Below are 22,616 nucleotides of genomic sequence, written 5' to 3' on the forward strand. Positions count from 1 at the left end.
GGGACAGTTGGGAAAAACTCGGGACAACAGAAACGCTCCAAAAATATTAGCCATTTGAAAATATAATAACAGGCCACTTTTAAAAGATTTTGAAAATAAAGGGCATAAAAGGCAGTGGTCCACATTAAAAACTAAGAGATAATGATTTGAACCAACTTTGACTGCATGAAAACAACCAGTTCAAATTCAACCAATAGCAGCTTCTGAGTGAGAAATGAAAATTGTAGTTTAACAGGTGCCCGTGGAATTCCTTGACAAGGTCACAGCGCCCTCTTGTGTTTACTGACAGCATTGGCCAAAATCATGATTTGCAGGTTGAACGCATGAATAATGTTGACATGTATCACTGGGCAGCAAACAGAACACAGCATAAAAGCACACTGCATTTCATTTGGATGTTTGTTTTATTTAAGTAACATGTCATATTCATAATTAGCGTTGCAGGCACAAAACATTTCTGTGTGTTCAGTAAAGTAGTTACACAAAACAAAAAGATCACTTCATATAAATTCATAGGCTATTGTATTAGAACGGAAAAATAAAATCCTATACCTCCATTAGGTCTTTTGTAAGTAACAAAAATTAAACTGTGAATATACGGAATATTTAATTATACATATTTAACAATTCATTAACAGGAGTCTATTTTTATAGTGTTTAAAAATCAGAGAAGCAGTTAAGCAGTATAAGCCACAACCCAAACTCACCAATTGCACTATTATTATATCCTTGTATACTATGTTACTTTATGATCATTTATTTATTGTACTTCCTGTGCCGGACAGAGCACAGCACTCCACTCTTCGGCCTGAGAGTGGCTGTGTCCAGGATATCCAAGGACTGCCCCGGGAGAAGGGTGAAGTCAAACCTCTGGAGCAGCTTAGCCATCACAACTTTAGCCTCCATCTGAAAACACATTGCCAGTCAATCAGTGTGAGGTTGTATGTGTTTTATGTCTATGTATTTATTGATTTATTTTGGCACGCACTAACCTGAGCAAAGTTCTGTCCCAGGCATGAGCGTGGACCGAGGGCAAAAGGGTAGTAGCAGTAATAGGGCCTTATAAAACACATAAGAGGCAACTTGAGTCACAATGCACAATGATGGGATCTTGTCTAAGGATAGGTCTGCTGCTTACTTTGGAGCATCTGGGTGAAATCTGTCCGGATCAAATGTCAGTGGGTCCTTGAAGAATTTTTCCATTCTCCCAGTCACATAGGAGCTGAACTGAATTTCAGAAAAAGAAAAATCATGTTTTGATAGTAGGTAACTGAAATGCTTAATAAGTGATCTAAAACAAAGTGTAGTTTCTTAGGTTTTTAGTAATGTCGGTTATTGTCCTTAATACATTTAAAACAGACTGACAATTTCTTCTTCAGACCTACAAACACAATCAAAAGCAAATGACTCACAAAAGCAGTGAATCCCCCAGGTAAGTGGATACCATCAATAATGATGTCATCCGCAATTTCACGGGATGTGCCTGGAGCTGTTGGGTACATTCTCAGGGTCTCTTTCAGCACCTGGGGGAAGGTTACAATGTTGGTAAGCATGCTGGAAGCATTTTAACCTCATTCAGCTGTTGTTTAGCTTTCAACACTCTCATATATTTTAGAGTCATTTCCAGCCACAACAGGAAGTTATTTTCAGCTAAAAGCTCAGATAAACCCACTTTACACTATCTGTCCAGTACAAAGCGCCAAAAAAACAAATAGTAACAAATAGTGGTTTGCAGCTAGCGGCTAACTTTAGGAGGAGTATTTCGGGAATCACAAATATTAGATGTACCATTGCCAGGTTGCCATGCCAGAAACATTGGCCAGTTACTCCATAAATGATTAAATAAACAAAGTATGGTTAAACCTAATTTCAGAGAACAGGTATTTGAACAATCTGAAATGGTGCAATTCCTGATAAGGATAACTAGCCTTGTTGGCAAACTACAAAACTGATGAAAAGACAAAGAAAAAAGTAGACTTCCAGGATGCTCACAACTATACTGAAATATTGGTTGCCTCACACATGTGACAGCTATCAGTCTATCCTTCCTCTGCCTTGGCTAATATGCAGAGCCACATGATGGGCGTTTATTTTCTGAGGAAAAACACATCCAGACCCAGTTAACTGGGCGCAGCTATAAAATATTAATGTTTAGTAATGGCCAATCCAGAGCCCAAACCTGAATCCTATAGATAACCTGTGGGAGGACGTGAACAAGGCCGTGTAGAGGAGATGCCCTGATACCATTTGACAGACCTGGAACAGCTGTGCAAATAAGAGCAAGACGATATATTCCACAGTTGAGATGTTCCAAGCTGAGCACCACAGTAAAATCAATTAAGGTGCGTCAACCCTGACATCATCAGGTCAGAAGACATCATCCGGGGTCTGTAGGTCAATCTACAGACTCCAGATAATGATAACAGGTAACTCCGGACTCAACGGGGAATAGCACTAACGTACGATAACAAAATAGTGCCCCAGTCACTCCCACTACATGGTATACGAGATCTAAATATCTCCCGAAGGAATACAAATTACACAAACGTTATATGGGTGAGTAGGCGACCATATTTTACGCCAGAAATAAGGTCCAGGTTGTAAAAAAAAACAGTAGTTCCCCTTTAAATATTTGGTCAAATCTGCTGGTTTAACATTTAACGGGGGGGGTCACACTTTTTATATCCACTGTAACAGCAAATGCATGAATAAACATAAGAGTAAACTTCCCTATGGACACTCTAAGAAGACTTCCAGTATAACTTTTTGCATAATCGTGGCATATACCTGTGACAGATAGATCAGTTGGCCCAGGTCATCATAGGTTATTTCCTGTTTCATCCCAATGACATCATCCACCTCCTTCTTAACTCTGAAAAATAAAAAAAATTAAACGACTGAAGAAGCCTTCATTCACTAGCTTTACTTTAGATTACCATGCACAGCATTATTATTTCTTACTTCTCCAGTATATCAGGATGTCTTGCCAGTTCCATGATGCAAAAAGCCAGTTGATTGGCAGTTGTTTCTTGCCCTGAAATGTGGTATGGCAAAACTGAATCAGAACTTTACTATAAAAAAGAGCAATAACACACAGCACACACTTATGTAGATTTATTCTTCTTCTATGAACAAAAAAAAAGTGTGCATTAAAGGACCAGTTCACTATAAAACACAACAGAATGTCTATCACAAATGGCACCCTTTATTCAGCAGTTTTTGTCCATGTAGATACTGACTCACCCGCAATGAAGAATGTCACAAAATTGTCCAACATTAACTCGTCATCTTCTTTAGACATGTTTTCCTCTAGAATAACAAGAAGATGGAAAAAAGCATTTGTCTTATTTCCATTACTTGCAAACATGTTCTGTGTATTTTTTACAATCTTTGTTATTTTAATCTCAATGCTTAGTCATTTGAGATTTTCCTTGCCACAGAGATATTTAAACATTCGTCTAATTAAATGCTTCTTTTGGGATCCTTACCTTTGCTGGCAGCTTTGATGATTTGCGTGAGAATGTCCTTGGGGACATCTTCGCCGTTTTGCATGGCAGTCTTTCTGTCATGGATCCACTGAGCTCCAGTTGTGCGCAGCAGGCGGCACGCTTCTCTCACTTCATTAATGAATGGTCTGTTCTTTGGATTGAACTGGAATTGGAGATTAAAGATTAAATGTCACACTTGTTAATACGGGTTTTGCAACACACATTCCATAATAACCAACATGTAAGAAGGGATGTCCCGATCAATTTTTTGTAAGTATTACCTCATAAAAAGTATCTCTAATATAGTACACCATCCCTTTCAGACATGTCTCAATGGCTTTAGGAAAAGGTGACGTATTTTCCAAGAGATCTAAATCCACGCCAAAAGCAACCTGAATGTCATAAAGAAAACATGTTAGAACATGATTACAGATTTGGTGGTGCTTTATTGCCATTTATAAACAATATGTTGGATAAAGACTTCTGCAGAGGAACTTGCAAAACTGACTATAGCACAATACCTTAGCAATAACATCTAGAGTAACACAGTTGACAAGCTGGAGCATGTTGGCGTCGGACTCACTATCAGCAATATCTGTGAGTTTATTCATTAGTTTCTCTGCCCTCTCATTGAAGGTGCCCATTAGACCTCTCAGGTATCTGGAAGTGGTTATAGTTTGGACAAAGGAACAGTACCAGTAAAGCCACTGAGGTTTTTGTAATTAGACAAAGTTGCACAAAAGAAATGGAAGTAAACTAAAGACAATATTCCCACAATCTGAAAAGGATCTAAAATGACCTGGATGTGTCTGTAAAGGTTCTCAGCCGTCCAGGTCATTGTATATCCAAATAGCATTTAAGAAAGGCAACTGGATTTGTAGACTTTCTCGAACATGGTGCTCTAACTAACCATCAATGGATACTAGTCGTGCCAGTTTCTGGTCGTTACAGAAACAAGTCAAGCAAGTTATCTGATGGGCTACACCCACAAATGTTCCTATATAAACTTCAGCTTCCCACCAGTCACTTAGAACTGAAGAAGCTAATTGGATGACTGGCAAAACACCTTCAAGAAACTCTACATGTCCAGCTGCCTTTCTTAACAGCTTAGTGGACATGACCTTGATGAATGAGAACCTTCACAGACATCTACAATGATTGCAGACAGTGGATATGAAATAAAGATCAAGCAGATTCTTTCTTTTAGTGATAACTGAGTAACTCACAAGCTGCTAAACGCAGGGTCCATTATCCGGCGCTGTTTATACCATTGCTCATGATCCGGTGCTGTTACCAAGCCATTGCCTAGGAACCTTGGAAAGAGACCAATCAGAAAATATTTTCAGAATAAGGATGTAGCTAAATGATTTGACATTAAAAAGCAGTGATGATTTTTACTGAGTTAAGCTAACAATACACTGCAGGGGGGGACTGGGACAAAGTATCTGCTCTGGCATTTTGGACGAGACCGGCCCACCACATTTGATAACACACAATTTCCGGTATGCCTGATGGCCAGTTCATCCCTGATACAATGAAGGATGTGGTATATTATACAATTATGTCACTTCAATAATGCAACTAATCTGAATCACAAAGTACACTTTCTTCTTACTGCTGAATGCATGTCAAGCCATAAAGCAGGTATAATAAAGTGATTCTAACAGTATAATGAATTACCTTTGACCAAACAGGTTGAAGAGTCGCTTGTAGAGGAATTTATCTTTGGGGTACTTTGAGGACATCAGGACTTCCTTAAACCACAACCATTAAGACACTGAAAGGTTTCTGACTGTAAATATTATCAAGCAGCGTTCTTTTACATTTTACCAAAATAAAGGCTGGGCTGGGCTATTATTTGTTTGCTTAGGACTGCTATCAAGCACATCTATCTTAATCCCAGTGCACTTATACCTAGTTTTATGTGCAATGCTTATGCAACAATGGGCTTACCTTGGTTGCCTCTGGACAGGTCACAGAAATTAAAACGAAGTGCAGAATATTTGTCCTGTAAACAGGCCCATATTCCTCGGCCCTATGAATGAGAGAATATTAATATTAATAAGCTTTAAAAGAAAATGTTTCACCTATTACATACTCAAGTCTGATAACTTAAAGTGAATGGTGTTATGTAGAGGAGTCCTACTATCACGGAATTTGACACCAAAACATAAGCTACTCGACGAAAAATAGGTCGAAACTAACTATTGCATAACGGACGTATCCCAAAACAATGGTGATTTTAAACTTACCATTCCAGGAGCTTGTCGTGTATAATTCCGCCATCTCTCATTACACGCAGAAACGTTGGTGAATGTCCGAGGAAAAAACTGTGTAAAAAAAAAAAAAAAAAAAAAAAAAAAAACATGAGGAAACAAAGTCAGCCAACGTGTTTTAGCTCACAATTACCTAAAGTTTATATCCTCACCGACTTTGGACCAACTTTCCTCACCTGTCTCTCGGTGGCCCTGGAATGTGGTCATATTTCATATGAATGCGTTTGATGTACAGGCAGTAGCCGAGAAACGCCAGTAGAAGTAGAAAGAAAAGAATCACGGCCCCTTTAGCAGCCAGACTCAAAAGCATGTTAAAAACTCCCATATTGGTAACTCACGTCCTGCGCAGAGCTGCTCGCAACCACAGTTAATGGTTCACACTGAGCGGAAACCTCAGCGTCTGTGCAGCGGAGCCAATACGGAAGTGCCAAAATGAGTTCATCGAGTGGGAGCGAAAGGGAGCAAATCCCCATAGACCCCCATGTTAAAATGCCGAACTTTACAGCAACGTTAATATGTTTACAGCCTCGTACAAAAAACGGATTCGGTCTCAATGGCTTAGGCTGTTTGACTTTCCATGACAACATTACGGGGGTGAATTCATCCGTATAATATCACATTACAGAAAAGATCCAGACATGACATTAGTCTAGATGTTGAAATGTTAGTCGTGTAGTCTACTGGCGATTCCAGCATAGTTTGCGGACTCAAGCGATGGGTTAGTGTGGGACTGAAACAGCCACTTACGGATGCTGTGTGTGCGTCTGTGTGTCATAATCACCCCAATCGAGACATTACAGTGAGTTAATCCTTCAATACAATGGTGATCAGCATACGTTGTCACAGAAATCACACGCATAGTAACTACACCATCTGACTGTGTCTATCGATGAGGCATTGTAACAGGCAGGTATGTGGCCAGTTGAACAGAATATGGCCAAAAGCTTTTATTTTAGAACTTCATTGGCATGATTGGTTGGACTCTGGGACGTGTTAAGTGTGCATGCAGATTACGATTCCCCATGTTTCCAAGGGGTTTCCACAGCGTATGTAGCCTACTCACCATTGAGTCCATTGGGGATGCTCCTGTGATGGTGTGGTGCTGACAGGTCATCCATGGACCTCCTCATCTTACTGTTCTGTGAGGGCTTGTGTATGTGGTTGTGATTCTGGGTTGCCAGCACTACCCGTACTGGACGTGCTACTCCCATCCCCAACATCCCTGACAGTGGCGGTGCCTCCGTTCAGGTTGGTCAAACTGGACTGACTGTCTATGGAGCTCCTGGACCCTGCCCCATTCCTCTCCTCGTCCAACATGAGGATGATCTCCTTCAGTTCAGAGTTCTCCCTCAGCACGGTCTCCTGGTTGGCCTCCAGCTCCTTCAGCTTCATCATGCAGGTGCCAACCTTCTTCCACATGGCGCTGGCAGTGTAGCGGCCAAAGCGTTGCCACTCGAGGGACAGCTTCGTGCCCTTCTGCCTTTCATCGTCCAGGAAGCAGCAAAGCTCCCTGAGCTCATGGTTGTCGTACTGCAGCTTCTGATTGATCTCCTTCAGGCTCCGGATTTCGTGGAGGTGCACCTGCAGCCGTCGGTTGAAGTCTTTCATCAGGTTGCCGTGCTCGATCATCAAGTTCGTTTTCTCGCTGTCAACCCTCCTTAATTTCCTGACCAGGTCCTCTTTACTGCACCGCAGCAGCTCCTCGTCCGTCTGTTGGCTCAGGTCATCCTTCGGCCCCTCGGACGGATTCTTAGCCATGACTCCCTTGGCTCTGTCTCAGTTCGTTTAAACAGTCGGCTTTAAATCAGCTATCAAAACTCATTTAATTTAATCTCAATTGCGAAATTGTGTTAAAATACTAATGCATTGTCCAAAATGTCCGATAATAAAAGGGAAAATATTAATGTGATGCTATGCCAACCCGTGCACGGACTGAACTCCCTCACTAATCTGGTTACAGAAAAACCTTTGTCAATCTGGGAAAACAATTGCTGGGACTCACATTTCGTCAACAACGGCCAATCAAGACGTGGGAGAGGTGTGGGCAGCAGGTAGATGAAAAGTGCGCCGGAGAAGCACACCGCACAGACTCAGCCCTCTTAAAGGGACTGTTGGGAGAAACTCGGGACAACAGAAACGCTCCAAAAATATTAGCCATTTGAAAATATAATAACAGGCCACTTTTAAAAGATTTTGAAAGTAAAAGGCATAAAAGGCAGTGGTCCACATTAAAAACTAAGAGATAATAATTTGAACCAACTTTAACAACCAGTTCAAATTCAACCAATAGCAGCTTCTGAGTGAGAAATGAAAATTGTAGTTTAACAGGTGCATGTGGAATTCCTTGACCAGGTCACAGCGCCCTCTTGTGTTTACTGACAACATTGGCCAAAATCATGATTTGCAGGTTGAACGCATGAATAATGTTGACATCAGAGGCGATTGCTCTAAGACTACAGGGGAAGCTCAGCCTCCCCTAAAATATCACTGGCAATTTCGTCAAATACTACGAATTAACATTACTACTCAAACTAAAATGTGCTAGAACATGAACGACTTCATGGCTACTTCTTATAATAGCACAATCGTTAATAAGTTTTAGCCGTTCGTCTATCGTGATTTTTTTTCTCATATTGCTGTAATGGCACGGTCCGTTTAAAAACCCATTGAGGCTCGGCTTCAATGGACTTTCAATGGGGCTTCAGAATGGGCCGATCTCAGGGCAAAAAAGCTAGACATTTATTGGACAAACGCTCCAAAATCGTCACTTCCAGGGAAGCCGGGCGTCTCTGGGAGTGAATGGGCAGTGGGATGTACCAGGACGCCGAGCTTCTGTATGATGATTGGATGAACTGTTAACGTGGCTGGAACTCGTCGTGATTGACAGCGCTTTAAGACTATACTTCTGCATCGAAGGATTTTAGGTCAGTCCCATGCGGATATTTGGCGAGTGAAGTTACAGTAATACCATAGGGTTAATACTAAGCTACTGCTCATTATCTGTTGCGATATATCGCACTATTTCCATCTGTCAAAATAAAATCGTGAATATATAGCGTTATTGAGTTTGCTACTTGTTTTCATTTCAGTTTTAAAAAGTTCGTTTATTTGCAATTGTAGGGGGTAAACTAGCCAGCCAGCTAGCTAGCTGCATCCACTGTAGTTTAAAAGTTGATAGTTTAAAAGTTGAATGAAGTTTCTACGTTAAACGATTCAAGCTGAATTAATTAAATGAATTTTGGTTAGAAGAATGATAATAATAATAATACTTATGATAACAGTAGAGTGCATTTTCATGCACTCTAATTAACTAATAATAACTATAAACATAGGCCTATACAATATAAGGAGAATTAATTAGTTACCCTGTTAAATTTAATGATGTAATAATTGGCCAATTTTACAAAACTGGGCTTCCCCTATTTGAAAGACCAGCAGCCACCACTGGTTGACATGTATCATTGTGCAGCAAACAGAACACAGCATAAAAGCACACTGTATTTCATTTGGATGTTTGTTTTATTTAAGTAACATGTCATATTCATAATTAGCGTTGCAGGCACAAAACATTTCTGTGTGTTCAGTAAAGTAGTTACACAAAACAAAAAGATCACTTCATATAAATTCATAGGCTGTTGTACCTCCATTAGGCCTTTCATAAGTAACAAAAATTAAACTGAATATACGGAATATTTAATTATACATATTTAACAATTCATTAACAGTAGTCTATTTTTAGTGTTTAAAAATCAGAGAAGCAGTTAAGCAGTATAAGCCACAACCCAAACTCACCAATTGCACAATTATTATATCCTTGTACGCTATGTTACTTTATGATCATTTATTTATTGTACTTCCTGTGCCGGACAGAGCACAGCACTCCACTCTTTGGCCTGAGAGTGCCTGTGTCCAGGATATCCAAGGACTGCCCCGGGAGAAGGGTGAAGTCAAACCTCTGGAGCAGCTTAGCCATCACAACTTTAGCCTCCATCTGAAAACACATTGCCAGTCAATCAGTGTGAGGTTGTATGTGTTTTATGTCTATGTATTTATTGATTTATTTAGGCACGCACTAACCTGAGCAAAGTTCTGTCCCAGGCATGAGCGTGGACCGAGGGCAAAAGGGTAGTAGCAGTAATAGGGCCTTATAAAACACATAAGAGGCAACTTGAGTCACAATGCACAATGATGGGATCCTGTCTAAGGATAGGTCTGCTGCTTACTTTGGAGCATCTGGGTGAAATCTGTCTGGATCAAATGTCAGTGGGTCCTTGAAGAATTTTTCCATTCTCCCAGTCACATAGGTGCTGAACTGAATTTCAGAAAAAGAAAAATCACATTTTGATAGTAGGTAACTGAAATGCTTAACAAGTGATCTAAAACAAGGTGTAGTTTCTTAGGTTTTTAGTAATGTCAGTTATTGTCCTTAATACATTTAAAACAGACAAGAAGACAATTTCTTCTTCAGACCTACAAACACAATCAAAAGCAAATGACTCACAAAAGCAGTGAACCCCCCAGGTAAGTGGATACCATCAATAATGATGTCATCCACAATGTCACGGGATGTGCCTGGAGCTGTTGGGTAAATTCTCAGGGTCTCTTTCAGCACCTGGAGGAAGGTTATAATGTTGGTAAGCATGCTGGAAGCATTTTAACCTCATTCAGCTGTTGTTTAGCTTTCAACACTCTCATATATTTTAGAGTAATTTCCAGCCACAACAGGAAGTTATTTTCAGCTAAAAGCTCAGATAAACCCACTTTACACTATCTGTCCAGTACAAAGCGCCAAACAACAAATAGTGGTTAGCAGCTAGCGGCTAACTTTAGGAGGAGTATTTGGTTAGCTCCTGAAAACCAGATGCAATATGTAAATATTTTATTCATTTATTCATCTTCTGTTACCACTTGTCCTGTTAAGGGTCGCAGGGTCTGCTGGAGCCTATCCCAGCTGTCATCGGGCGAGAGGCGGGGTACACCCTGGACAGGTCGCCAGTCTATCGCAGGGCTAACACAGAGAGACAGACAACCATTCACACATGCACATGCACACCTACGGCCAATTCAGAATCACCAATTAACCTAATGAGCATGTCTTTGGACAGTGGGAGGAAGCCAGAGTACCTGGAGAGAACCCACATAGACACAGGGAGAGCATGCAAACTCCACACAGAAAGGCCCAGTCAGCCCATGGTTTCAAACCCAGAACCTTCTAGCTGTGAGGCATCAGTGCTAACCACCACACCACTGTGCCCTTATGTAAATACTTTTTGGTGCCATATTTACTTTCATATCGTTTATCTTGTCTACCTTATTGTATTTCTTGTATCGCTGTAACACCCTAATTAAAGTCCTATCTAAATAAAGTCCTATCTTATCTTATTTCTGCAATCACGAAAATTGGATGTACCATTGCCAGGTTGCCTTGCCAGAAACATGGGTTGGTTACTCCATCAATGATTGAATAAACAAAGTATGCTTAAACCTAAATTCAGAGAAAATTTGAATATTTGAATAGTCTGAAATAGTGCAGTTCCTCATAAGATAACTAGCCTTGTTGGCAAACTACAAAATTTATGAAAAGACAAAGACAAAACTGGGCAGGTAGACTTCCAGGATGCTCACAACTACACTAAAATATTGGTTGCCTCACACATGTGACAGCTATCAGTCTATTCTGCCTTGGCTAATGTGCAGGACCACATGACGGAGGTTTATCTTCTGATAAAAAACACACCCAGACCCAGTTAAACTGGGCGCATACCTGGTCTTCCAGTGTGTTATGGTATGATGAGACCAAGATTAAACGATTTAGACAAAATTGTAAAAGGTGTGCTTAGCACAATGACAACACATTATTAGCAAAAGAACAGCATAATCACGGTAAAGTGTGATAGTCACAGCATTGTGTTTTGTGGCTGCTTTTCTAGAGCTGGAACGGGCTTTAGAGAACCATGAAAAGCTTGAGACTACCAACTGATTTTGGCACAGGACCTTCTGGTTGTTTAGAGAGCTGGAAATGAAGAGTACTTTCACCTTTCACCATGAAAATGATTTAAAGCAATTCAACCCTAATCCATAACGAAAGAATGACTTCAGCTATAAAATATTAATGTTTGGTAATGGCCAATCCAGAGCCCAAACTTGAATCCTATAGATAACCTGTGGGAGGACATGAACAAGGCCGTGTACAGGAGATGCCCTGATACCGTTTGACAGACCTGGAACATCTGTGCAAATACGAGCAAGACGTTATAGTCCACAGTTGAGATGTTCCAAGCTGAGCACTATAATGAAATCACTCATGGTGCGTCAACTCTTAAATATTTGGTCAAACCTGCTGGTTTAACATTTAACAGGGGGACTCACACTTTTTATATCCACTGTAACGGCGAATACATGAATGAACATGAGAGTAAACTTAAGTGTAACTTTTTGCATAATCGTGGCATATACCTGTGACAGATAGATCAATTGGCCCAGGTCATCATAGGTTATTTCCTGTTTCATCCCAATGACATCATCAACCTCCTTCTTAACTCTGAAAAATAAAAAAAATTAAACGACTGAAGAAGCCTTCATTCACTACCTATACTTTAGATTACCATGCACACCATTATTATTTCTTACTTCTCCAGTATATCAGGATGTCTTGCCAGTTCCATAATGCAAAAAGCCAGTTGATTGGCAGTTGTTTCTTGCCCTGAAATGTGGTACGGCAAAACTGAATCAGAATATTACTATAAAAAGAGCAATAAAACACAGCACACACTTATGTAGATGTATTCTTCTTCTATGAACAAAAAAAGTGTGCATTAAAGGACCAGTTCACTATAAAACACAACAGAATGTCTATCACAAGTGGCACCCTTTATTCAACAGTTTTTGTCCATGTAGATACTGACTCACCCGCAATGAAGAATGTCACAAAATTGTCCAACATTAACTCGTCATCTTCTTTAGACATGTTTTCCTCTAGAATAACAAGAAGATGGAAAAAAGCATTTGTCTTATTTCCATTACTTGCAAACATGTTCTGTGTATTTTTTACAATCTTTGTTATTTTAATCTCAATGCTTAGTCATTTGAGACATTTAAACATTCGTCTAATTAAATGGGATCCTTACCTTTGCTGGCAGCTTTGATGATTTGCGTGAGAATGTCCTTGGGGACATCTTCGCCGTTTTGCATGGCAGTCTTTCTGTCATGGATCCACTGAGCTCCAGTTGTGCGCAGCAGGCGGCACGCTTCTCTCACTTCATTAATGAATGGTCTGTTCTTTGGATTGAACTGAAATTGGAGATTAAAGATTAAATGTCACGCTTGTTAATACGGGTTTTGCAACACATATTCCACAATAACCAACATATATATATATATATATATATATATCAAGGTTTTGTAAGTATTACCTCATGAAAAGTATCTCTAATACAGTACACCATCCCTTTCAGACATGTCTCAATGGCTTTAGGAAAAGGCGATTTATTTATCAAGCGATCTAAATCCACTCCAAAAGCAACCTGAATGTCATAAAGGAAACATGTTAGAACATGATTACAGATTTGGTGGTGCTTTATTGCCATTTATAAACAATATGTTGGATAAAGATTTCTGCAGAGGAAGTTGCAAAACTGACTGATAGCACAATACCTTAGCAATAACATCTAGAGTAACACAGTTGACAAGGTGGAGCATGTTGGCGTCGGACTCACTATCAGCAATATCTGTGAGTTTATTCATTAGTTTCTCTGCCCTCTCATTGAAGGTGCCCATTAGACCTCTCAGGTATCTGGAAGTGGTTATAATTTGGACAAAGGAACAGTACCAGTAAAGCCACTGAGATTTTTGTAATTAGACAAAGTTGCACAAAAGAAATGGAAGTAAACTAAAGACGATATTCCCACAATCTGAAAAGGATCTAAAATGACCTGGATGTGTCTGTGAAGGTTCCCAGCCATCCAGGTCATTGTATATCCAAATAGCATTTAAGAAAGGCAACTAGATTTGTAGAGCTTCTTGAACATGGTGCTCCAACTAACCATCAATGGACACTAGTCGTGCCAGTTTCTGGTCGATATAGAAACAAGTCAAGGAAGTTATCTGATGGGCTACACCCACAAATGTTCCTATATAAACTTCAGCTTCCCACCAGTCACTTAGAACCGAAGAAGCTAATTGGATGACTGGCAAAACACCTTCAAGAAACTCTACATGTCCAGCTGCCTTTCTTAACAGCTTAGTGGACATGACCTTGATGAATGAGAACCTTCACAGACATCTGGATATGAAATAAAGATTGATCATATTCTTTCTTTTAGTGATAACTGAGTAACTCACAAGCTGCTAAACGCAGGGTCCATTATGCGGCGCTGTTTATACCATTGCTCATGATCCGGTGCTGTTACCAAGCCATTGCCTAGGAACCTTGGAAAGAGACCAATGAGAAAATATTTTCAGAATAAGGCTGTAGCTAAATGATTTGACATTGAAAAGCAGTTTTGATTTTTACTGAGTTAAGCTAACAATACACTGCAGGGGGGGACTGGGACAAAGTATCTGCTCTGGCATTTTGGACGAGACCAGCCCACCACATTTAATAACACACAATTCCCGGTATGCCTGATGACCAGTCCATCCCTGATACAATGAAGGATGTGGTGTATAATACAATTATGTCACTTCAATAATGCAACTAATCTGAATCACAAAGTACACTTTCTTCTTACTGCTGAATGCATGTCAAGCCATAAAGCAGGTACAATAAAGTGATTCTAACAGTATAATGAATTACCTTTGACCAAACAGCTTGAAGAGTCGCTTGTAGAGGAATTTATCTTTGGGGTACTTTGAGGACATCAGGACTTCCTTAAACCACAACCGTTAGACATTGAAAGGTTTCTGACTGTAAATATTATCAAGCAGCGTTCTTTTACATTTTACTAAAATAAAGGCTGGGCTGGGCTATTATTTGTTTGCTTAGGACTGCTATCAAGCACATCTATCTTAATCCCAGTGCACTTATACCTACTTTTATGTGCAATGCTTACGCAACAATGGGCATACCTTGGTTGCCTCTGGACAGGTCACAGAAATTAAAATGAAGTGCAGAGTATTTGTCCTGTAAACAGGCCCATATTCCTCGGCCCTATGAATGAGAGAATATTAATATTAATAAGCTTTAAAAGAAAATGGTTCACCTATTACATACTCAAGTCTGATAATTTAAAGTGAATGGTGTTATGTACAGGAGTACTATCACGGAATTTGACACCAAAACATACTCGACGAAAAAGAGGTCGAAACTTGGCCTAACCAGTGCCATCGAGAGAGAGTTGCGACACTCTTTGATGTCGCCGCTATGGCTGTCACGTGGTTCATGTAAACCCAATTAGTTCCAAAACATGCGCTGGCTGTCATGTTCTTCTATGGGACAGACAGCAGCGATTGCATTATTGAACGGTAAATATAAAATAAAACACACACCCAATTACTTTTTCAGCTGTTATTACATTATTGCATTTTGTTAATGTCAGTTTTGCATTTGGAGAGGCAGGGTGACAACGAAAAACTTATATTACTTAGATAAGTTTTAGGCTACATGGAGAGAAAAGCTTAGTGTTCATGTTCGCATGGGTAGTAGCACTGGCTTTAGAGGCCCTAACTTAATTTTTCCATGTCATTCATCTGATGGTAGACGTCTCATGATATTCATTTGAGCACAACTGGGCTGTATTAGGCTATTGATTCCCGTGATTTTGCTTATAAATTCCGATTCAGCTATTAGCCTACCTTCGTGATAACGCAAAGAGGTCTGCCATGGCGGTCCGTTCAGAATTCGCCTAGAAGCTAGCTCACTTCTTCTGATGAGTGGCCACCCCCACGACCACAACGCCAAACTCGCCAGTCCTAAAATTCCCGTCATTCCTAATTAAATAACCCTCGCTCAAATCACGAGTCACGACAATGCCTTGACATACGGGATAGCAATCTATCAGCAATCAGCATCTCATCTCATCAAGCATCAGCAAGTAGCGCTGGGCAAATTGTACACTAGCCAAGTGAACATGGAACAGGAACAGTACAACAAATTAAGTACAGCCAACACGTCACATAATTAAAAGTTAGTATATCCCAAAATTCAATTAAATAAAAGTTGCTATGAAGGTGGTAGCGATTCATCACCGAACTACCTTCACAGCAGGGGAAGTCGCGCTGGCTAATTAGCTAGCAGGCAATGCTAGAAAATTGGTTGAAACAACCAAGATAAAATATAAATAATTACGCTGTGCATATACAAATGAAGACCAGTATAAGCATCGCAAAGGGCCTCTGATACAATATAGACAGTTGACAATTCAAAAGAGGTCGATATTTCAGCAGCTTAGCTCTGGAACAACTCAACTCGCAGCAATGTAAATGAATGAGGTCGAACGCCCAAATGACAGTGTTTGGAACTAATCCGACTTTCAAATCCGGAAGTAGGCGGTTAAAAGCGCCGCCATTTTTTACAACGGAGGTCTGTGGGAGTGTCGCAACTCTCTCTCTCTCTCTCTCGATAGCACTGGCAATAGTTAGGCGGACGTATCCAAAACCTGTGGTGATTTTAAACTTACCATTCCAGGAACTTGTCGTGTATAATTCCGCCATCTCTCATTACACGTAGAAACGTTGGTGAATGTCCGAGGAAAAAACTGTGTAAAAAACGTGTTTTAGCTAACAATTACCTAAAGTTTATATCCTCACCGACTTTGGACCAACTTTCCTCACCTGTCTCTCGGTGGCCCTGGAATGTGGTCATATTTCATATGAATGCGTTTGATGTACAGGCAGTAGCCGAGAAACGCCAGTAGAAGCAGAAAGAAAAGAATCACGGCCCCTTTAGCAGCCAGACTCAAAAGCATGTTAAAAACTCCCATATTGGTAACTCACGTCCTGCGCAGAGCTGCTCGCAACCACAGTTAATGAGCGGAAACCTCAGCGCAGTGTTGCCAAGTCCTCAGTAAGGAAAGTAGCTATTGGCTGTCCTAAAAGTCGCTAGAAGTCGCTAAATGACGTCATCAGCGTATTTGCATATTTTTAGGCTACGTGCACAATAGAACTTCCGGTTAACTTCCGTGTTTTGAGTGTGCGCTCGAGTACTTCCTGTAGGTCGTGATGTTGATGTGGAGATTTGAAATCGAGAGTGGCTAGTTTTGAATGTTTCAGTATGAGCGGATTTCGGGTAAAAGAGAGGCGGTTGGCGTATCAACGGGTGAAAAAGACCGCACTCCATTGTTGTGTACCCCTGTGTGCGAATTCGTCCAGGTACAACAGTACTTTAAGCTTTCATAGCTTTCCGGTGGACGTGTCGGTGAGAGCCGAATGGATGGTAAAAGTACGGCGGGACGACTTTACCCCTAGCAAGACGAGTCGTGTTTGCAGCAGGCATTTCCAGAAAAACGATTTTGTTAACAACCCGGGGAAATTGAGAAGGTTGAAGAAAGGGGCCGTTCCTGCTCTTTTTTCCTGGAATAATTTCCAAATACCGGCACCGAGGGCGAGCGTGTGGGAGCGGAGACCCAGAGCGGATAGCCCTCCTCCTGTCCATGACATCGACTCAGAAGAAGAGATGGAGATGGCTACCCTGGCACCAGATCATGATTACTGTATTACTCCTACAACAGCAATGGTCGCAGATCAGTTTGCTGAGGAAAACGATACACTTCGCCAGAAAGTAAAGGAGCTTGAACTACAAATACAGGCTCTCCAGCTGCGGAGTTGTTTTGGATTAAAACGCTTTGCAGGATCGGACGAGGACATCCGATTTTATACCAGGTAAGTCGTAATTAAGGTGTTTTGAATGGCAGGAAGCTGATGTATATTAACAGTGACGGACAAAAAATCACGCAAGTCATGTACTTTAGTGAAAGTAAAGATGGTAAGCTTACTACACATGTAAAATGTTGCTCCACTAAAAGTCCACCTTACAAGAGGTAGAGTATTTTCCTTCAAGTGTACATCAAATATCAAAAGTAAAAGTAGTGTAACGTATGACTAACATAATGATATGATCAGGCCCAAACTTGTGCTACCTACAGCACTCAGATGTGTAGACACAACCTTTCATTGTCTTTTCTTCATGTAAAACAAATGTAGTAAGTAGAGTAAAAAAAATAAGATAATTGATCATGTGTAACTAAATTAGTCTACCATGACTAACAACAATGTTGTGTATTTTGTTTAAAAGATTCCATTCTTATGACCACCTGATGGCATTCTGGAGGCTCATCGAACCAGCAACATCAAGGATGATCCGTGTGACAAGTGTGGCAAGAGAAGCATCAGCCTCTGTGGCAGAGAAAACAACATCGAACAGATCAGCTAAGTTGCTGCCCATAGATGAGTTATTTCTTTTTCTAAATTATCTATCAACCGGATGCACACAGAGAGAGCTTGGCCACCGATTTAACATCCATCGGACAACAGCCAGCGGGATCATCACAACCTGGGCCAACTTTCTTTACTGTGTACTGGGAGCTGTGTGTATCTGGATGACACCTGAAGAAATCACAGCCAACCTACCTCCTGAGTTCAAGGAATATGCAGACACTCAGGTCATTGTTGACTGCACAGAACTGCGGTGCCAAACTCCATCCTCACTTGTGCTACAGAGTGAGGTGTACTCGCACTACAAATCACACTGTACCTACAAGGCCATGATTGGCATGGCACCACATGGTCCTCTGACATTTGTTTCTGCACTCTATGCGGGCTCTATCAGTGACCGTGAGCTTTTCAGATTGTCGGGCATCATACCTCTCCTGTCTCCTGACATGGCTGTGATGGTGGACAAGGGCTTTAGGGTGGACAACCTTGTGCCAGGAAAACTTCACAGGCCTGCCTTCCGCTCCAACAAGGAACAAATGGCAGCACAGGACGTCCTGGAGACCCAGTCAATCGCGCGGCTGCGAGTTCATGTTGAAAGGCTAATCAGGCGGGTTAAGGAGAACAAACTTTTTGACACTGTAATCCCTTTGTCTATTTCAGGGAGCATTAGCCAACTTTTCACTGTAGCTTGTATCTTGTGCAACTACCAAAATGGACCTCTGGTCAAAGACTGGAGAGAACATAAGAGCTGACTGTTTGCTTCATGGCTGGCTGCTCCTCTTCCTCATTTTCCTTTTTTCTTTTACAAACAATATACTGATTCACACCACAATTTAGTTTTGGCTTACATTTACTGACTTTTTAAAATTAATAAATTATTTATTTGAAATCTATATTAACTTGGTCTCGCTTTGTGTTGTTTAATGTCAAGTGGGCCTGACTCATTGAATATTAGTTTAACATCTACCAATACATTGGTGTGGGTTAACCTTTGCTTTGCCTACACTTTAAGTCAAGTGGTCAATCCTAAAAGTGTCACAACTCTGTTTAGCGCATATTTTCTGATTAGTAACTTGACAAATTTAAATTAACTTAAAACAACCCACTTGAAGGCCTCACACTATAATGAGATATCAACAAGAACAAGACAGGTCTTAGAAGTTATTGTTTACTGATAATTCATTTTATTACAGCAGATATTTATGTAGGCATGTGTAGAAAAAAAAGAAGTCTGCTCTCTCTCTTATTTTTTGCATCACACCACTGTCCCGGTATATTCTCTGAATCAGGGTGTCTTCCTCTGCAAACACCACAAAATCGCACCACTCCATCCCTGTTAGGAGCAGCTGACCCTGCACCTGCCAGTAGTAGCCATGGCCCTGCTTCAGTTCGAGGTTGCCGTCTTTCATTTTCAGATGTGGATAATCCACATAGCTCTTAATGTTTGGACATTTTATTTCCACAAGGCCGAATTCAGTGCTTTCTGTTGGGTCAAAGACAACCCCATCTGAGGATGTACCTAGCCATGGAGTGTCGGGGTGTATAATGAAGCCACAAGGGTAGTAGTTCACTCTCTTGAGCTTGCAGAACTCTTCGATGGCATCAGCTTCCATTTCGAGACCCCTCTTCATTGCTGCTGTCTGACGGACCCCTTTGAGCAGCCGGTCTGCCATCTTATCTAAGCTGCATGGTTTAGCATGGCATATTTCCCCAAAATGTGAGGAAGTGAGTCTGGGTTTTCTCAGTCTATGCCAGTCTGCTGATGTACTTTGGCCCCTAGTTGCATCCTCTATTTTGTTAGCCATCTCCCAGGTAACCTCAAGTGGGTTGTTGGTATGACAGGGGACTGCCTGCTTGTACCAAACCGAGTGCAGAGTCCACTAGTGGCACCTCACAGGTGATACCCATTGTACAAATGGTTGGTGCAGAAGCAGGGGTGAACTCTTTGTAGATCTCTGACACTCTGAGAATGGACAGGTCCAGCAACTCTCCACTGATGGCTTTGTACAGTGTGGACCTATTTGAATCAAATTGAGAAACATCAGTTAGATACATAACTTCATAACTACAAGTAACAAAACTACAGTTTTCTTGATTTGATTGAGAAAAGTAGGCCTAACAAATTAATTAATAGATTACTAACTACTAGTCAAATTCTCACCTTACTCCCTCGGCCGTGGTTCTCTGCTTTGGTTTGGCAGACATCACAGCCATCTTCTTGACAGGACCTGGTTTAACACCCTGTGAATATAGGCCATAAGCAGTGATGAGCGTATGTGATGTGTGTGTAGATGTAGTATTGAAATTATTGTTACATTATTCCAAGACTTACCAGGGTTCTTGGCTTGTGCCACTGTTGTTCACTCTCCGTACAGCTCAGCACTGGTGGAACAACTGGAATGTCTAGCTGAGAATAATGTGCAGACTGGAAAAGTAGAGCCACACAATGGTTACAGAGCACTGATCCAGCTACACATGTACAGCTGTGATGGGCCAGCTCAACAGGGATTGAGTCCTTCAGCCCCACCTGTAACAAGATGTTAAAAATGTTAAAACAATATATAAAAAATAGTAGCATAACTGATTTGTCATATATTTATATGGACTACTCAAGTAGGCTACTATTTATTTTTGTACACTGTTAGTTAAAATAGCTAGTAAAAACTTATCTTAAAAACTTAAAACGTAACTTTTTTTCTTGTTAACACTGTTAATAAAGGGATTAATAATCTTTTTCTTTTGATATGGTCAGTGGTGCAGTCTATTTGATTTGCAGGTACACTCAGAATCCCCACTTAAAAAGTACCAGGATTGCTGTATACCTACTTAGACTTAGCAGGTTTACATAAACGTATATACCTATCTTATGTGTTTCACCTAGCTGGGATGTTCAGCATACCTGGAAAAGCAAATACTACACCACTGGTTGCTGTTAGTGAAAACATAGTAACGTAGCACTAAGCTACACTGGTCATTTTTTTACGTTAATGGGAGACATCGTCAACCAAATGAACATGGTTAACCTAGAGCAAAGAACCAAAAGAACACGATTAACCCAGGAACATGGGTAACCATCTTAACGCTATCTTAACGCTACACTCATCCCACACTTAAACTGTGAGGTGGTTTTGATCTGTCCATTGACGGATGACATAACGCCCTCACACACACTACTCCTGTCACTGGATCTTTCTTGGACACTGAGGGGAAATACACACAAAAATGAGTTGCTAATCATGTCAACATAACAAGGTATTTAATAACACTAATAAAGTATGTCGTAATATTGACTTGGCTGCTAGCTTAGTCAATGTCTACTACTGCTACTCACCTTCAAAGTTGTGGATGTAACTTGATATGTACAACCTAAATCCTTTTTCACGCTTGCAACCGGGTGCAGGTGAACAGTGGTCGACAATCCTGTGGACGTCATTCACATCAATTTTCGGGAGGCCTTGTAGACAACGGGTGAAATATGCCATCGCAAAAATCGCAAAATCTGGCGTCTCGCTGCGAGAGAACTTCCGGTTGCAACCGGAAATTGTCGAGCGCACACTCAGGATGCGGAAGTAGAACTCCTTAGTTACGTGAGTTACGTGCACGTAAAGTATTGAGGTAGGAGAGAGGAATAATGTGAATAACAAAGAGTAAAAAAAAAACTAAATATGTTTAGAACAGAGGCGATTGCTCTAAGACTACAGGGGAAGCTCAGCCTCCCCTAAAATATCACTGGCAATTTCGTCAAATACTACGAATTTACATTAGGCTACTACTCAAACTAAAATGTGCTAGAACATGAACGACTTCATGGCTACTTCTTATAATAACACAATCGTTAATACGTTTTAGCCGTTCGTCTATCAGTCCCATGCGGATATTTGGCGAGTGAAGTTACAGTAATACCATAGGGTTAATACTAAGCTACTGCTCATTATCTGTTGCGATATATCGCACTATTTCCATCTGTCAAAATAAAATCGTGAATATATAGCGTTATTGAGTTTGCTACTTGTTTTCATTTCAGTTTTAAAAAGTTCGTTTATTTGCAATTGTAGGGGGTAAACTAGCCAGCCAGCTAGCTAGCTGCATCCACTGTAGTTTAAAAGTTGATAGTTTAAAAGTTGAATGAAGTTTCTACGTTTAACAATTCAAGCTGAATTAATTAAATGAATTTTGGTTAGAAGAATGATAATAATAATAATACTTATGATAACAGTAGAGTGCATTTTCATGCACTCTAATTAACTAATAATAACTATAAACATAGGCCTATACAATATAAGGAGAATTAATTAGTTACCCTGTTAAATTTAATGATGTAATAATTGGCCAATTTTACAAAACTGGGTCCTATTTGAAAGACCAGCAGCCGCCACTGGTTTAGAACTACAAATGAACATTCTTCTGTTGATTCTTGGTTGTTTTTTTTTTTTTATTATTATTATTTTTTTTTTATTTTGCCATCACCTCTCAAAATAATTTC

General features: G+C 40.4%; 2 protein-coding genes and 1 pseudogene across 3 annotated transcripts; all 3 read right to left on the reverse strand.

Annotated features, from left to right (window-relative positions):
* Positions 1-67: 67 nt before the first annotated feature.
* Positions 68-6,378, reverse strand: LOC311499446 (cholesterol 24-hydroxylase-like). The gene is made up of 15 exons (XM_084560417.1): positions 5,941-6,378; positions 5,741-5,818; positions 5,442-5,523; positions 5,169-5,242; positions 4,715-4,801; positions 4,010-4,148; positions 3,770-3,880; positions 3,489-3,651; positions 3,244-3,309; positions 2,962-3,034; positions 2,788-2,872; positions 1,413-1,523; positions 1,139-1,227; positions 993-1,059; positions 68-906 (listed from the first exon to the last, which is right to left on the reverse strand). Exons 1-15 carry the CDS (start codon positions 6,087-6,089, stop codon positions 757-759), a joined length of 1,524 nt encoding a protein of 507 aa, XP_084416543.1. The 5' UTR covers positions 6,090-6,378; the 3' UTR covers positions 68-756.
* A 441-nt stretch (positions 6,379-6,819) lies between these two features.
* Positions 6,820-7,932, reverse strand: LOC311499448 (coiled-coil domain-containing protein 85C-A-like; annotated as a pseudogene). Its single transcript has one exon. The product of its transcript is annotated as a coiled-coil domain-containing protein 85C-A-like (transcript).
* A 1,162-nt stretch (positions 7,933-9,094) lies between these two features.
* Positions 9,095-16,881, reverse strand: LOC311499445 (cholesterol 24-hydroxylase-like). The gene is made up of 15 exons (XM_084560416.1): positions 16,535-16,881; positions 16,381-16,458; positions 14,831-14,912; positions 14,559-14,632; positions 14,105-14,191; positions 13,418-13,556; positions 13,177-13,287; positions 12,892-13,054; positions 12,674-12,739; positions 12,395-12,467; positions 12,221-12,305; positions 10,266-10,376; positions 9,988-10,076; positions 9,842-9,908; positions 9,095-9,755 (listed from the first exon to the last, which is right to left on the reverse strand). Exons 1-15 carry the CDS (start codon positions 16,681-16,683, stop codon positions 9,606-9,608), a joined length of 1,524 nt encoding a protein of 507 aa, XP_084416542.1. The 5' UTR covers positions 16,684-16,881; the 3' UTR covers positions 9,095-9,605.
* Between the last annotated feature and the right edge of the window lie 5,735 nt (positions 16,882-22,616).

The sequence above is a fragment of the Chelon labrosus genome (assembly GCF_963514085.1).
Source record: "Chelon labrosus genome assembly, chromosome: 14".
NCBI lineage: Eukaryota > Metazoa > Chordata > Actinopteri > Mugiliformes > Mugilidae > Chelon > Chelon labrosus.

What these genes read in the sequence shown, in the direction of transcription:
- LOC311499445 (XM_084560416.1), bottom strand. Translation starts at nt 16,683, where the DNA reads ATGGGAGTTTTTAACATGCTTTTGAGTCTGGCTGCTAAAGGGGCCGTG. An exon ending in TGTGACATTCTTCATTGCGG is followed by an intron (nt 12,468 to 12,673) that starts GTGAGTCAGTAT and finishes ACCACATTTCAG; the next exon opens with GGCAAGAAACAACTGCCAAT. An exon ending in AATTGATCTATCTGTCACAG is followed by an intron (nt 10,377 to 12,220) that starts GTATATGCCACG and finishes ACCTTCCTCCAG; the next exon opens with GTGCTGAAAGAGACCCTGAG.
- LOC311499446 (XM_084560417.1), bottom strand. Translation starts at nt 6,089, where the DNA reads ATGGGAGTTTTTAACATGCTTTTGAGTCTGGCTGCTAAAGGGGCCGTG. An exon ending in CTCTAGATGTTATTGCTAAG is followed by an intron (nt 3,881 to 4,009) that starts GTATTGTGCTAT and finishes TATGACATTCAG; the next exon opens with GTTGCTTTTGGCGTGGATTT. An exon ending in TTAGAGATACTTTTTATGAG is followed by an intron (nt 3,652 to 3,769) that starts GTAATACTTACA and finishes CTCCAATTCCAG; the next exon opens with TTCAATCCAAAGAACAGACC.